General features: G+C 35.7%; 1 protein-coding gene across 1 annotated transcript in view; it reads right to left on the bottom strand.

Moving 5' to 3' along the window:
- LOC107543268 (catenin alpha-3) overlaps nt 1-17,801 on the bottom strand; it is a 435,074-nt gene that overhangs the window by 361,559 nt on the left and 55,714 nt on the right. The window contains exon 2 of the mRNA XM_087824142.1: nt 15,016-15,172. Within this exon, the coding sequence (XP_087680268.1) occupies nt 15,016-15,112 (97 nt within the window). The 5' untranslated portion in view covers nt 15,113-15,172. The remainder of the gene's footprint in view (nt 1-15,015; nt 15,173-17,801) is intronic.

The following is a 17,801-nucleotide window of genomic DNA, read 5'->3' as shown; positions in this document are numbered from 1 at the left end:
GATATTAAATGACACCATGGAAATTTAAATGTTTCTATAATATATTGAATTATTTAGATACAGAAGAAAGCATATGTTTTCCATTCCATCCATGACCATTTTCCACATACAGTATTAGAACTATATTCCAAATACCAAATTCCATCTATACCTGTTTCTTAAATTTACTTAATTGAAAATGTTATGGGAAATTATATGGCAATTGGTCTAGATAGCTCTGAGTATATTAAAATCAAAATGTTACAATTAAGTGTTAGATTATTGGTAGTGTCAAGAATATCAATTGCTTTTTTTTGTTTAGATTTTTATTAGTTATATTCTAAAATTATAATTTATTTTATTATATAAGTTTCAGGTGTACAACATTATAATTCTACAACTGTATGCACTATAAAGTGATTACCCCCAAAAGTCTAGTTACTAGCTATCACCACATAATTGACCCTTTACTTCTTTCATCCAAGCCCCAACTGCCTTCCTCTCTGGAAACCACCAATTTATTCTCTGTATCTATCACTTTGTTTTTATTTTATTTTGTTTGTTTCTCTCTTGTTGTTTTTAGATTCCACATGAGTGAAATCATATGGTATTTGACTTTATCTTTCTGAGTTATTACACTTGAAATTATACTCTCATGTTCCATCGATGTTGTAAATAAGAAGATTTCATTCTTTCTTATGGCTGAGTAGTATTCCATTGTATGTATATACATCACATCTTCTCATACATTCATCCACTGATGAACACTAGGGTTGTTTCTAAATTTTTGCTATTGTAAACAATGCTGCAATAAACATAGGAGTGCATATATATTTTCAAATTATCGTTTTCATATTCTTCGGATAAAACCCAGAAGTAAATTAGCTGGATCATATGGTAATTCTAGTCTTAGTTTTTTGTTTGTTTTTTTGAGGAACATCCATTTTGATTTCCATAGTGGCCACACCAATTTACAGTTCAACAAGGATTCCCTTTTCTCCACATCTTCTCCAAAACCTTTTACTTTTTTTATTGTAGTCTTTCTAACAGGTATGAGGTGATATCTCATTGTGATTTTGATTTGCATTTCCTTGATGATTGGTTTTTGAGTACCTTTTCATGTACATGTTGGTCATCTGTATATCTTTTTTGGAAAAATCTCTATTCAAATCCTCCGCCTGATTTTTAATCAGGTTGTTGGTTTTGGCAGTTGAGTTGCATAAGTTCATTATATATTTTAGATGTTGACCTGTTATTGGATGTGCTTTGCAAATATCTTCTCCCATTCATTAGGATGCCTTTTCATTTTGATGATGGTTTTCTTTGCTGTGAATATATTTTTAGTTTAATTTAATCCCATTTGTTTATTTTTACATTTGTTTCCCTTGCCTTTGGCGTAAACCCATAAAAACATCATTAAGACCAATGCTAAGGAGCTTACCACCTGTTTTCTTCTAACAATTTTATGGTTTCAGGTTTTACATTAAAGTTTTTAATTCATGTTGAGCTAATTTTTCTGTATTATGTAAGATAGTAGTGTAGTTTCATTCTTCTACATGTGGCTGTCCAGTTTTTCCAAACCAATATATTGAAAAGACTCTCTTTTCTCCACTTTATCTTCTTGGCTCCTTTGTCATAAATTAGTTGTCCATATATGTGGGGGTTTATTTCTGGGCTCTTAATTCTGTCCCATTAGTCTGTGTGTCTGTTTTTCTGCCAATACCATACTGTTTTGATTACTATGGCTTTGTCGTTTAGTTTGAAATTGGAGAGCATGATACCTCCAGCTTTGTTTTTCTTTTTCTCTAGATTGCTTTCACTATTCAGGATCTTTTGTGGTTTCATACAAATTTTAGAATTATTTGTTCTAGTCCTGTGAAATATGCCATTGGAATTTTGAAAGAAATTGCACTGAATCTTTTGATTGCTTTGGGTAGTACTGATGTTTTAACAATATTAAGTATTCCAGTCCATGGTCACAAAATAGTTCTCCATTTATCTGTTTCTTCTTCAATTTCTTTTACCAGAGTCTTATAGTTTTCAGTGTACAGGTCTTTCACCTCCTTGGATAAATGTATCACTAGGTATTTTGATGCACTCTTAATTTATCTTCTTGATAGTTCATTATTAGTATATAAAGCCATTTATATTGATTTTGTATCTGTGACTTTATTGAATTCATTTATTAGTTCTAGTAGTTTCATGATGGAGTCTTTAGGGTGTTCTATATTTAGTGTCATGTCATCTGTAAATTGTGATAATTTTAGTTCTTCCTTTATTTGGATGCCTTTTATTTCTTTTTATTGTCTAATTGCTATATCTAACACTTCCAATACTACACTGAATAAAAGTGGCAAGAGTGAGCATTCTTGTCTTGTTCCTGATCTTAAAGCAGGGGTGGGGAATATTTTTCTGCCAAGGGCCATTTGGATATTTATAACATCATTCACGGGCCATACAAAATTATCAACTTAAAAATTAGCTATGAAAAAAGCCCCTAGATTTTTTGAATTTCAAGTCCCGCCTGCGGTTGCCTTGGCATGGCCAGACCAAATTATTTTGTGGGCCGCTGGTGGGCTGGACATTCCCCACCCCTGCTAGTCTGTCATATATGGCCTTTATTATACTGAGATAAGTTCCCTTTGTGCCTACTTTGCTAAGACTATCATAAATGGGTATTGAATTTTATCAAATGTTTTTTCTGTATCTAATGAGATGATCATATTAATTTTATCTTTCATTTTGTTAATGTAATATATCACACTGATTGATTTATGGATGTTGAATCACCCTTGCATCCATGGGATAAGTCCCACTTGATTACGGTTTATGATCTTTTTAATGTATTGTAAAATTCAATTTGTTAATATTTTGTAGAGGATTTTAAAATCTATGTTTATAATTTTTGTGATGTCCTTGTACAGTTTTAGTATCAGTGTAATGCTGCCTCTTAGGACAGGTGAGTCTCTGCACCAGCCCTTTAAGAATGCATTCTCTGTTTTCTACAGTTCTGTGGTTCTCCTGGACTTAAGCCCCACTGTCTTACAAAACCAGACATTTTGGGGGGTCTCATCTTTCCAGTGTTGGACAGAGGGTTGGGGTGCCTGATGTTGGGCATGATTCCTTCACTCCTTGAGGAAGAGTTCTGTATTTTTTTGGGTTCCTCTTGGTTGTAGGTCGCTGTGCCTCAGGTGCGGTCCTGGGCAAGACTGTGTCTCTACCTCTCCTACCCATCTCAATGTGTCTCTTTTATCTTTCATTGTGGAGGTGCTGTTAATCTAGATCTCATGTCCTTTTCAGAGTAAATTATTCCATATGTAGCTCTAAATTTGTTGTATTCATGGGGAGAAGTGAGTTCAGGGCCTTCCTCCGCTGCCATCTTGAACCTGGCTTCCCCTAAAATTATCATTTAACAGGTACTGCACTTGCATTATGAAAACCTGAAATCCCAAAGCAGCTTAATCTCTAAAAGAAAATGTATAACATAGGAAAAAAGTGCGTCATAAAATTATCTATAAATAGATGTAAACTGTTAACTAATTTGTAAATGCCTGCTAATTATACATTTTAAAAATTGTATGGAAAACAAGATTGAAATTTGATTACTATACACCTTCAATTGTCACAGAGATGAATAAAATTATATTGTAGTAAATATGAAATATAATTTGAATTTTCTCTGAATTAAGTCCTTAAGGTCCTTATAATGAGCTACTAAATGCAAACATACAAAGAGTGTCACAAATTTAAGTAACGAAACATGAGAGATTTCAAAGACTGGCTGTCACACAATACCTTAGCTGACAGAAAGAGCCTTGGTATCTTTCCACATAACTATGTTACCACACTGTACTTGGCATCTGAGGGCGTGTTTCCTCCATTAGATGGTATATCCCTTGTAAATAAGTCCATTGTGTCTCACTCACCACAGTATCTCTAGGATGATGGAAATTGTTCCAAAAATAATTGCTGACTGACACACTAAAAGGTTAACTGCTAATACCAAAGTATGCACTGTGTGTTTGCTTTAAGGACATTCATTCCTTTATTACTTACAATCACGATTGCTATAAAGATGGTAGGTAGCAAAGAATATCATTTAACTCTTGTTGTCAAGCCCCCGTGGGAAACTTTTCACCTTCAGGTTTGCGTTTTCATAAATCCAGAGTGAGAAGATCTATTGCCTGAGGCAGGCTCTGATTATTTTGATGCCCTAGATCTCCTAATCCAATACAAGTAAAATGTCTGTCATGTAGATTTGCTCACCAGGAGGCAAGGGCTTTCATCAAAATCCTCAGTAAAGGGAAAATTGTAAAATCCTAGGAAAGGTTACAAAGGGGCTTCAATTATATTTGTAATAACAAATATGACAAAAGTTAAGGTGTGGTAAATCTTCATGGTAAGATTAAATTGTTTATTATTCTATACATTCTACTATCTTTGGATGCTTGAAATATTTTACAGTAAAAATGTTTTTTAGAAACTAACCATTCTTTTTCTACCCTCACCTGCAAAACTAGGGTAAAAAAAGCCATAAAAATCTTACAAAATATTATTTCATCAGAGTTGATCCTGGGTGATAAAGGCTTAGGTAATGTTCACCTTCACAAAGCATTTTCTTAAAATATGTTACTAAGATTCACAATCAAGTTCAAGAATACTGGATAATCACCATTATTTGGTGAAATTTCAAGTATTGATAGCTTGGCCTGGGAAAATCACTATTATCCCAGGCACACAATCAACCACACTGCCTGTCTTTGTACCTTGAGATTTAATTCTCCTGCTCACTTTATCTCTTTTATTATAACATTTTTTGAAAAATTAGAAACATAATAAAATATAGAAAATAATCTATTTAAATAATGCTGAATGCTATTTTTCATCAGCTTCTGTTCTATTATTTTCAAAGATTAAAGCATTACAAAGAAAATTTAAGTCCAATGTGTACAGTCAGTCCCATCCAGCTCTCTCCCTCTCCAGAGCTAATCGCTTGTACGCATTTGTTATATAAGACATTTATGGCATTCCACTGTTCTTATTGCTCTAAAACTTGCTGAGTTACTCAACATTGCTTTTTAAAATCTGTCATATTAACGTGTGAAACACATTTATTTGTTTTAACTACTCTGTTTGCGGCTACTTACTCACTCTCCCACTGATGGGTGCTTATATTCTATCCACTTTCACTATTTAAAAAAATACCATAACGATCATACTTGCACAGTCTTCCTTATGAATGTGTGCACAAATTTTTCCAGTCTCATAGGAGGACATTTGCTGCAAAATAATCCAGGTACCACATATTGCTCTTTTGTTCTTCAAAGAGATTATACCAATTTACATTCCCAGAAACAGTGTATAAGAGTTCATCTTTTACTACATTTTGTCTAACATCTGGCATTATTATAATTTTAATGTTTTGACATCTGATACTTACATACCATAGTTTTTAAGATAATTCTTCAGTTATTTTGATAAACTATAGTGTACTAACTATTGAGATAGGTTTAACAAAGTAGCTCCTTTAAAGAGATTTATTTTTTTCATACCTGGTTTGAATTTTAACAGTGGCCTGCCAATGATGTTAGTAATAATGTCAGTCTCTTACTGAGCCACTTTGTATGTCCTAGATACCATTCAAAGCATTTTAAATAAATCATTTTAGTTAATTCTTTCAATCATGCAAGAATGGCTCTAAGAGGGCAGGGAGATTTTTTTCTGTTCTACTCACTGTTCTATTTCTAGGATTTAAAGCAGTCCTATCACCTAGTAGGTGCTCAATAAATATTTTGTTAAATAAATGAATAAATGTGTTTTAGTCCATTCAGGCTGCTTTAACAAAATAACACAGACTAGGTAGCTTATAAACAGCATAAATTCGTTTTCTACTGCCCTGGAGGCTGGGAAGTCCAAGATCAAGGCACCAACCAGTACAGTGGGACATGGTGAGACAACCTCTTCCTGGTTAATACTCTGTGAGCTTCTCACTGTGTTCTTATAAGATAGAAGGGGATCTCTGTAGGGTCTCTTTTATATGAACCGAATCCCATTCATGAGGGTTCCACCCTCATGACCTAAGCACCTCCCAAAGGCCCCACATTTTAATACTTTCACATTGGATACTAGGATTTCAACATATGAATTTGAGGGGGGCATAAACATTTCGACCATAGCAAAATGATATAATTATTAACATTTTATAGAATGGCAGTTAGTGAGTCAATGGTGAATTTATTTACCAAAGATGATGAAACTGTAAGAAATGGCAAACTTTTAAATCTTAAGCATACTTAACACCCTCCAAACAGACTCTTCTCTTTCTGTGTTTCCCATAGATTCTAGAGATAGAATCCATTGTCTTGATGTCTAATCTATGAGCTCTTTGAATGGTGAAATTTTAGTAAGAATGACATGTGCTTTTGTGAGAATATAATTCTTAGCTGTCATTCTCAAATACACATAAAATTTTCACAGCACAGGCTCTGGAGCCACTCTATAAAGAGAGGTTTCTATTGTTCTGTGAAAATTTGCCAGGATGCTATCAAAGTTCCTAAATCTATGCCAACACAAACTTGCAAGCTCAGATACACAACTTCATATTTTCAGGTCTTGTATCTACACCCACATGAGTAGCAGGAAGCATGCTTCTCTTAGGTCCAGAGGACAACCTCTGGCATGTAGGTAGGGACCATCCTGCTTTTTCTGCCTAAAAACTCTCTCTCTGGCTGAAGTGTTTGGTCTTTCAGAATGCTCAGGGGCATGTATTGGCCTCATTCCCAGGTGGGGGACTATTGTATGGCAAGAAGAAACTTTCCTTTTAATCCCTCATCTAATCTATAAAATGCCCCATAGGATTTACCACGTTAAGACTTTTTAGTTATCCAAATTACAATGATTAAATGCAAGAGTTTAGAATTGACACACTACTCAGAAATAAATACAAATGAAATTATGAGACTCACTTTGAGTCTTTGTTTTTGTTGAAAGTTGCTCTCAATGTATCTGGCTATGGCAAGTAATATGGTTATTAATACCGTATATATACTCACTGAGACAACTTAAAAATTTTTTTATTAAAGGTCTATTTTATCATTCATAGCCTTTTTAAGTACATAAATTACAAAGTACATCTGCAAAATTTAGGAATTATTTATTATCTCTTTATACAAGTCTAAAATACAAGCCCTGAGTGCTATTAATTTTATCAGTAAGCTTATTGATGATTACTCCAGCTCTACCTTAAAGTTCTGGTAAAAATTCTCAAACCTGACTGATTTTGACAAAGTTTTTTTAAAAAAAGACTACTAATTATGGCTTTTCTCACGATCCAATTCATAATATTCAAACAACAGTCCTGCAGTATACCTATTGCTCATTCAAATGAGGGCATCTTGAGTGAACTCGCCTGTTAGTACACGAAATGCTGCATGATAAATTTCAGTTCCCATGCCCAAACTACTCTTCAGTCATGTAAGTACAGACAGTAATTCAAAACATAATTACCAAAAGAGCAACAATGGATTGCTTTAGGGGAGTCTACTCAATCACTTTTGAATGCATACTCTCCCTGTCTTTCCATGACTTATGTAAAGTTGTGTGTATAATTTTTCTGCAGTCTCCACAATGATCAGTGAGCCATATACTATCACATTAAAATGTAAATGTAATCACAGAGAACACAGAAAACAGCCTTACAACCACAAGACTGTCTCTTGATTTTAGCCAATGGCACAGACGATCCTGGCTGCAAGTCATCGCTGGACTCTCCTGATGAAGAGCTTCTTTTCTTGTAAAGCGGACACCTGGGTTGCTCAGCCCCAGCTAGGTTTAAGTCATCACACTGGCTCTCACCTCACCTTCCTGTTGTTGCATCTTGGATGTGTCAGTCTTATGTTTTAACTTCTTGGAGGTGGGGTGGAGAAAGTGAGGGAACACCTGCTTTATATTGGGTTTATTTTCTTTTCGCTTCCAAGTGCAATTAGAGCATTATTTAGCACTACACTACCTACTTCTAGCAGAATGATTTTCAATATCTGGAAATAGGGTTCTGAAAAATTGATTAAGTCTACGACACTTCAATTTAAAACTTTAGGCCACTTACATTCTCCTACAAATGTTCAAGGCTCTGTATAGTGGCACCTGCTGACTTTGGAGCCCAGTACCGATCCAGACGTCCCCTCTGTCCCTGTAACACAGGCCAGCTGGCTGTCCCTCAGACTCCGCGCACTCTCTCGAGCTTTTACCTCCCTGGGATGCCATTCCGATTCCTTCAAGGTCCAATTCTCCGATCCAGTCCAACCCCTATCTCCTTCAAAATGCTTCCCTTCACACCGACATCCTAGCGGCACTCCTTGCGCAGCATTTCGTTTACACGGCTATTGTAATCCTTGGGGAGCTGCTTTCTACGCTCTAGGTGGTGAGTTCCCCGAAAGCAAGCAGCTTGCCTCTCCCTTTTCAACACCCCCTCGTTTCCCAGCACGCTGCCTTGCGCACCGTTGATATTCAAAATCCATTACTGCAGAATCTGATTTCAAATCTTGATTTCGAAAGAATGTATTTATATTGAAAACTTTATGCCTTGATGCCTTTAATCCACTAAAATTTCAAGTAGGTATATGTTGGAGATACATAAGTGAATGCATACTAATAACTATTATGTGATAAAATTTGTCTTTGCACAGATATATACTTTAATAGTCATCTTTTATCCCAACACCTATTCTATAAATATCATGTTGGGATTTAATAGTACTTAGTGTGTGTGTAATTAACTTTAAATTTTCATCTTTCTAATACTAGTATGTGTTTATTTGGTATTATGAAAAAAAATTGAAAGTCTATGTATTTTTATTTTCCTTTTGTCAAACGGCTTTACATATAACTTTGTAGAAGCCAAAGACATTCTTACTACAATATCATGAGCACAGAGGCCTATGTTAGTGCCTTTTTGATGGCAGTATCAGTTATCATTGGGTCACTAAGTCAAGGTCACAGAACACTGTGATAATGAATGATTAAGGTTATTTGTCATACTTTGAAGATTTTAAAAAATATTAATTCCATGGCTGAACACATTTAATGAAAGCGTAAGAATGTATAACCCCCCCAAAATTAATCTTGCAAATTACCTATCGAGAGCCTTCAAGAAAAACTCTGGAAGCAGGTGGTTCAATTAGAAAGATTATATGGCAATTCAAGTAAGAGATAATGGATTGACCTGGAGTAATAGCAGTGGATATAGAGGAAAGTGGACATAAAGAGAAATTTAGGACATGGAATACAGATCTTCAAGCATCCTTCAATACTATAATTCACTAAGAGTCAATACAATGTTATCTTTAAAGTGAAAACATCTTTTACAATAAGGGAACAGCAGTGCTAATTCTAAACAATTAATAGTCAATCTCTCTTTTAGAAAATTCCAAACTATGTCAGTGGCTTTCTCCATTCCCCCGTGGTCTCCTCTCTCCAACAATCCCCAGTTCACAGCTCTCTCGCAAGTTCTCTTCCAGTAACATTTACTCACTATTAAATCTCCAATACCATACATAGTGTTCAACACTTAAAATATGCAATCAATAGTTAATGAAGGAAGGAAGGAATACATTTAAAAGGGACAGATACTCACACACCCTCACATTTAATCAGTTCTTAGCAATTGTTCAATAGTTCTGATGGTCCAAATAATTCTCTCTTCTATCCAAGTTCACTTCTAAATTCAGTTCTTTGTGGTTATCGCTCACTATGAGTCAGTTAATGCAATGGTTCAAAAAGCTGATGCATGTGTTAATATGTTACTGCTCCCAAATTTGCATCTTAAACAGAGATCTTAAATGCTTTTATATTCCCAAATGCATAACTAACAGTGGGGACTTTAGGCACCAGGACAGGATGAAAAGATAGAGTTTCTCAAATCTCATCTAAAGGATACGTGTGCTGTGTGTACAGAAGACAGACTCTGATGTGGGCAAAGAATCTTCAGACCAGAGACTTTCCGACAGGTGTTTTGTTACATGTATTTTCAGAGAGTGATAAAAAGCATAATGAATGATGTGGGGATAAGCTCTGTGGTCAGTGATGGAACAGAAAGTCTGGGGACCAATGCTTTTTGAAGAATTTTCTAATTATTTGTGAAATGGCACTGACATAAATAACATGAAACTATAAAAAGCCTCTTCTGGCCCAAACGGGTGGCTCATTTGGTTGGAGCATCACCCCATACACCAAAAAGCCTCTTTTGTGCAACTGAATGCTAGAGAACACTTTGCCAAACATCTCTTTGCTTTCAAAAGTAGGTATAGATTCACTCTTTCATTTTATTTTTATATATAAAATTTTAAAATCTATAATAAATTGGTGAGGTGGCTATGTTTCTTATGATTTTCAAGAAAGAACCGATAGTGCTTATGTTAGGAGCTTTTTATGTATATCAGAAAAGAAAAAAAAAAAAATGAAAATGGCTTCTGAAAATTGGTATTTTGATTTTGTATCATGAGAAATTTGATGATTATATAAACATACAATTTTAAAATCATAAATAATATTTGGAATGTCAATAGATAAATAAAAGACATTTGGTATTAAAAATACCCTTATTTCAAGAGCCACCAGTCAATATTGGACAGTCAATCTTTCTACAACATTAGTATAAGGCAAACATTTATCAGCGTGATCACTACCTTTGCGAATGACAACAAAATAATAAAGTCCAAGAATATTTTCTCACTTGCACTTGTGTCTATATTTTAACGTGGAGAGCTGGTGTTCTGAGAATCCACAAAGTTTCACAATTGACTCAGAAGAAAGTGGGAATCTTTTTAGGACCTCCTTTTTTTTTTTAAATATGTTCTTTTTTTAAAATTTATTTATTTTATTTTTTATTCTTTTTAAGTTTCTTTATCTTTATTGTTAAAAATATTACAGATGTCCCCTTTTTATCCCCAGTTACCCCCTCCACCCCACATTCATCCCACCCCCAGGCTTTCCCCATACCGATGTCTGTGTCCATGGGTTATGCTTATAAACATATAAGTTCCCTGATTAATCTCTCCCCACCCACATCCCCTCCCCACCTTCCCTCTGAGATCCCTCAGTTTGTTCCATGCTTCTATGTCTCTGGATCCACTTTGTTCATCAGTTTATTTTGTTTATTATATTCCACATATAAGTGTGGAATATTATGGGGAGAGAGAGAAACATCAATGATGAGAGAGTCATTGATCGGCTGCCTCCTGCACGCCCCCCACTGGGGATCGAGCCCGCAACTCAGGCATGTGCCCTGACTGGGAATCGAACCTCCATCTCCTGGATCCTAGGTCAGTGCTCAACCGCTGAGCCATGCTGGCCAAGTGGAACCTCTATTCTTTATTCATATATGTAAAAAAAGAATTGAATATTGCTATCTACTGAAAGAAAGCCCAAGGAAAAGATAGTATGCTTGCAATATTTTTTCCGATATATCTCCTCAGGCAACAGAAACAAAAGAAAAAATAAACAAATCGGACTACATCAAACTAAAGAGCTTTTGCACAGCAAAGGAAACCATCAACAAAATGAAAAGACAACCCATTGAATGGTAGAACATATCTGCTAATGATGCATCTGATAAGGGTTGAATATCCCAAATTTATAAAGAACTTATAAAACTCAACACCAAAAAAACCCTCCAAAATAATCCAATTATAAAAAGTTTGAAAACATAACATTTTCTAGGTAATTCATAACTCAGGCACCCTATGAACTAACCTGTCTGCTGTTCTACCTGGGAAATGGCAGAACCAGGAGTCGGTGAATACAAACATTATATGATAAAAGATCATTATAAAGTAGTACCAGAAAAGTCATTCACTGCTGATCACATCTGCAACTTTAAAAATACATATATATGTGTGTGTGTGTGTATATATATATATATATATATATGTATATATATATATATATATATATATATAATATATATATTATTGATTTCAGAGAGAGGGAGGGAGAGATGAAAACATTAATGATGAGAAAGAGCCATTAATCAGCTGCCTCCTGCACTCTCCCTAATGGGGGATGGAGCCCGCAACTCCGACATGTGCCCTGACTGAGACTTGAACCATGACCTCCTGGTTCATGGGTTGATGCTCAACCACTGAGCCACGCTGGTGGGGCACATCTGCAACTTTTTAAAAGAAAATCTGCACCATACAAAAGCTATCCGATTGTGGCAGTCCCCATCAGAGCAATTTGAACCATAGTTAGCCAACTGAAAAAATGTAACTCATTCATTGGTTGGCCTGTAATCTTGGACTAGGGACTCCTAGACTGGTCCTAAAGATCTGGCCTTAGAACTAAAAAGATGTATGGCGCCAGCTATATTCTTTCTTATTTATTTGACTGGGAAGATTCTGAGAGAAGACACCATTATCTGTAGGATGTAACAAGAAACATCACAGGAGCTCATGCTAAACTAATACAAGGTAAGTTATTGAAGGCGCAGAAACCTGAGAAAGCAGTGGATGCCACTCAGGGTTTGGGGAAAACATATTTTGTTTTTTAATCAACAGCCACTTCCCTTCTTTTCTGTGAATAAAACCTTTGATTTTGTTTGTATAATAAGTGACTAGTTGGGAAGGTTGAATTATGATTGGTCTAAGCCCAGTGGTCTGCTAGAATCTGTTTATACCAGCTCACAAGAACTGTTTTTATGCATTTCTTCCCAATTCAGAGTTCAATGACATTGCATTGGTAGCTTGATACCGGCCAACGGGGGAGTATTTATGCCACAGAAATCAGCAAGTACTACCAATTAGGATACCACTCTCTCTGGCCCCCAGTCTAAGTCCAATATGGAAATCACAGTTGCTTTTCCCAGTGATTGATCCAGGAGAAGGTATAAGACCAATCAAATTCTGACCTATGACAAGTAAGAGAAAGTCTTATGGAAGGCATCTGGGAAAGATTTCTTTCTTGATAAATTCAAGCCAACAATCTACTTTGCCTCCCACTTTACGTGGTATTGTGTAATGCTTTGAGATACAACCATGAGGGAAGTTCAGTAGGATCCAGAGATGCCTACATAGGTCGTTAAAAACTTGAAACCACTACCAACTAGACTAGAGCATTCAAAGAACAAGAAGGTAGAAACAGTCCACCCCAGTATAGAAAATAATGGCATGCGTATCTGTAGAGAATTTAAAAACAATAATGAAACACATTAAATATTAATCCACTTTTTATTGCCACCCTGTATGTGCAATTCTAAATAATGTTAGTGATAAGACACTCCTCCCCACATGCCTGTACGATTCCTACCCAAGTTTTCTGTTATGATAAGGCTAGTAAGTCTAGAATCAACTATCTTAAACATCTAGTATTAAGGTTTTTACTCTTTAAGCAAATTTCATATGAGTTTTCTGTTATTTGCAGGCAAAATATTCTGAAATACTGAAGTTGTTTATGAAAAGAGACAGACTCAGAAGGTTGCTAGGTCAGGTTAATCCAGCACTGAAAAGAAAAGCCATGGGTTCCTGCTCTAAGGACCCAAGGAGTTGCTTAGATCCCAGGCTCTCCTAACTCTAATTATGCAAGACCTGGCCAATTATGGTTCCTGTTCTTGTGTGTCCAGGAGAGTCTCCCTGCCGTGCCATCAGTGTACCAATAAAAGTGCCTTTACATCAAGTAGAATCAGCAGGTTTCCTTGCCTTGTAACCAAAAGAACCAGCTGAAAAATAGAACCTAGCACTGAACAACTAAATTACAAAAGACTGCCCTAATATAAGAAGTTGAATGGATTCACATTGCAAATAGACAAAAATATGCTTAACATAACATTGTTTATAATAATAAAAGTGCAAGTTATCTAAATGATAACAAGAAGAGAAAAATGAATTATTTTTGAAGTTATATAATGATGTGGGAAAAATTCAGCCAAATATGTGTAAAAAGGCAAACACTTTATATATATTATACATATATATGATGGATGGAAATAAATCAGATTATCAGTGGTTGTTATTTCTGAATAGTGGGACCAAGGGATGTTAATATTTTCCCCCACATATTTTCTATTGTTTGCTAAGTTTTTCTCTCTACAGATATAAAACAACTTAAAAATAATTAGCATGCATTTTCTTTTCAATAATGAGTCATGAAAACATCCTAGGTTTCTAGAATGACGGTTCACGATGAGAATATATATATACATATAAAAGTAATGAATTCAACAAGTTAGACAAAATACATCAGACTACTTTAAAAGGAGAAAGTGATGTTAGAAATTCATGAGAGTTTGCTTTATAAAAAAGCATGTTATCACATTCCAAGGAAATCTCTCTCTCTGAAAAAAATATGTCATTTATTTTAAGGAGAGGCTTAATTTTTATGAGAATAAAAAAAAATGAAAAAGCCTTTAGTTCTTTGCTCTTAGAACAGTATAATCAAACCTGAGTTATACTTATGAGGATAGGGCTTTATGAGAGCAATTTCACCATCTTGTGGTGAGAATCATCCATGATGAGAACCATCTGGGCTTGGCCTGGACTCTCAAGCCTCTCTGCTACTGATGTACTCTGACATTTAGGCTTGTTTATTGGATTCTTTAGATCACCACTAGGCAAATATACACACTGGTAGTTGAAGTACACATTGTGTATCAATCAATAGAGAGTTTTCCCATCAATACATTTTTTTTTTCTGAGTAAAGAAAAACTTAGTTGGAAAAGAAATGCAGGGAAACCAAGAGACATCAGTATATTAAAGAAGGGAAACTGATGATTTATTTGAAAAGCCAGGATATGCCTAAGATTTCTAGCTACTATTTTTAATTATGCTTTGCTCAAGAATAGAAGTTTCTTTTAGAGAAACAGTATAAACTGTTGAGTTGTAAGGATCACAAAGCATAAGGTTCATTTACTAAGAATAGATCATATGTAGCAGCACTTGGCAATAAAAAGTCTCATTATAGTGCATAAAATTAATTATAGCCAGTATTGTTCTGTTTCAGAAAATTGACTTGAGTGAATGTATAAATTTAAAACATCAAAAACATACCAGATACAGCAAGAAAGTCATCGATGCTCGTAATGTCATCTACAGCTTCTGTGAGGACATGGATATGATTCTCCCACGTGCACTTGTACATTTCCATGGTTTTTTTGACCACTTGACTTTTGGGTCTTGCAGCCAAAGCAAGTGCAGCATTAATAACCTGTAAAGATGTAGAATGTTCACATAGTGATTTCTTTGGGAATAGTTACCATTGTACAGATAACAGTTATTCTTTAAAAAAATAGATACATTCAATTTTAGCAATAGGAAAAAAATGATAAAATGTCCTCACATCTAACTCCCTTTTTGCTTTTGGTAATAATTTTAATTTTTGATGATAATTTAATTAATTTTATTTTTTTATTATTTTATTTTTGTTTAAAATATTACAGATGTCCCTTTTTCTCCCCAATGACCCGTTTAATTAATTTTAAAGCTATTTATTGAGTGTCAATGCATTAGGAACTGCAAGAGATACAAAGACGATTGGTATCTGCCTTTAAGGAATTTTTATATTACTCAACAGGAAGGGCAACCTATAATTATAACTCAATTCAGTATGCAATGCATGTCATGAGTACAAGTAATGGTTATATAGGCTTTAGAGAACCAAGAAATCACCTTCAGCAGGAGTAAGAACTCTGACTTCCTGAGGACTTGCTGAATTTTCCCAGTAGATATTTATTATTTACTCATTTCTTCATTTGTTCATTCATACGTTCATTCAATATTTCAAATATATATTTTAGTGTCTTTTATGTATCCAGCACTATTTCAGGTTTTTGGGATGTGGTAATGAACAAGACACAGGCAAAAATCACTGAAGCTTAATGAAACTTATAGTTAGGGGAGACAGTCAATTATCAAGTTAAATAAATGAACTATATGGTTTGTTAGATGGCTGTAATAACTAAAAGAAAAACGAAACAGAGAAGGGGATGAGGAGTGGAGTGGGGGTGAGGGTAAGAAGTTTGCAATTTTAGCAAAATTGAAGTGGAAATTTAAGTAAAATCACTGGTAAAAAGGATTGCTGGGACAGATTCAATAGGCTAGAAAATAGGGGAAATGCTGTAAGAATGGGGAGCAGCCTCTCCTAGGGCCTGCAGGAGTCCCTGACTGTCAGACTCAAGATCGTGGCCCGGCCAGGCGTGGCTCAGCGGTTGAGCGTCAACCTAGGATCCAGGCGATCGGGGTTCGATTCCCGGTCAGGGCACATGCCCGGGTTGCGGGCTCCATCAATGACTCTCTCATCATTGATGTTTCTGTCTGTCTCTCCCTCTCCTTTCCTCTCCCTGAAATCAATAAAGATATATTTAAAAAAAAAAAAAAAAAAAGATTGTGGACTTATTTGGAAGGCACTGGAGACTCATTTTGACTTTTGAGCAATTTGTTCAGAATTGCACTTTAGAAAAATTAATTTGGCAAAGAAGGCTACTGCAGTAGGTTCCAGAAGAAGGAGGAGCTGGGACTGCAACGGTGGAGGCAATCAAACGGCTTCGGCAGGACTTTCAGTTAACTAAAGGGGGTGAGGGTAGGTTCATCACTGCCAAAAATATCATGCAGGTGTTAATGAATTTGTGGAAAACGATATTTAAGGATATAGAAATACATCCACAACAGAGTAATCACTGTAGATTACAAAGCGTTTTACTTCACAGGAAGCCATTTCTAGCAAACGCGCTAGAAACAAAAGTTAGATAAATACATACAACAACCAACAATAGTTCTCTCGGAGTTGGGGAACTTCCAGTGCTTTTTATTTTGTCACTGAATTTTTCAGATTTTTATGGTGGATAATTTTTAGTTGTATAATCAGAATAAATGTAATTACTCTTCAAAGAAAGATGATTACTCCAGCTTTTCCATGACTAATGGAGAGATGGATTAGAGGATTGATAGAAAGGAGAGGTGGGAGAGTTAAAAGGAAAAAAAAAAAAGTCAGGAAGGGGTGTAGAGCCAGACATGTGCAGTTGTTTAGAGGACAGTGCTGATGAGAGGGATTCGATGTTAACTGTCCCATCACAGATGTTGACTTTGAAATGAGTCTTGGCTCGCCATGCAGATTACATAGTGAGCAATCAGAGAACTGGAATTGGAGCTCATAAAAAAAGTTGTCTCTGCACTGGATGCTAAGGACATCGCAATGAGAATGATCCCGTCATGGTTTCTAAAACAGCCCATAATCTAGCAGGGGGATGGAGGGAAAACCAGGCCACTGCAGCCTACCAGTGGTCCCCACCAAGCTGGCTTGTATCGGAGTCACTGAGAGCTTGTGAAAACAAAGATTCCCGTGCCACACCCTAGAGTTTCTAATTCAGTCCAAGCACCCTGCAGCTGAATAATTTGTATTTCTAACAAGTTCCCAGGCAATAGTGATGCCACTGGTGGGGTTCCTGCTCTGAGAACCACTGTGATACATAATAAATGCTATATCCTAAGGGCTATTATAATAGGAAGCACAGGATGCCCCATAACACATGGGAGAGGTACCCAGCTATGTAAGAAAAGATACCCCAATGTACTGAAATGTGAAAAACAAGTAGAAATTAGTATAAGGTGATATTCTTTCGGGAAGAAACAGTAACACATGTAATGGCCTAGAAGTGGGATAGGGCCTAACCTCACCTGCTGGGGAATGTTTAGCAGAGAGGCAACAGTGATAGCGCTGGAAGAATATCAAAGGATGCAGTGGAAAGAGCGGGGAGAAAATCACCTTTGGAAAGTGCTCACAAAGTGGAAGTGATACAGATGAGAAAAGGGATCATCAAGAAGGAGGCAGGAGGCTGAGA

The sequence above is a fragment of the Miniopterus natalensis genome, chromosome 14 (assembly GCF_054644295.1).
Source record: "Miniopterus natalensis isolate mMinNat1 chromosome 14, mMinNat1.hap1, whole genome shotgun sequence".
Classification (NCBI taxonomy): domain Eukaryota; kingdom Metazoa; phylum Chordata; class Mammalia; order Chiroptera; family Miniopteridae; genus Miniopterus; species Miniopterus natalensis.
The sequence above is the reverse complement of the archived record's forward strand: the minus strand, read 5'-3'. Positions and strand labels throughout refer to the sequence as shown.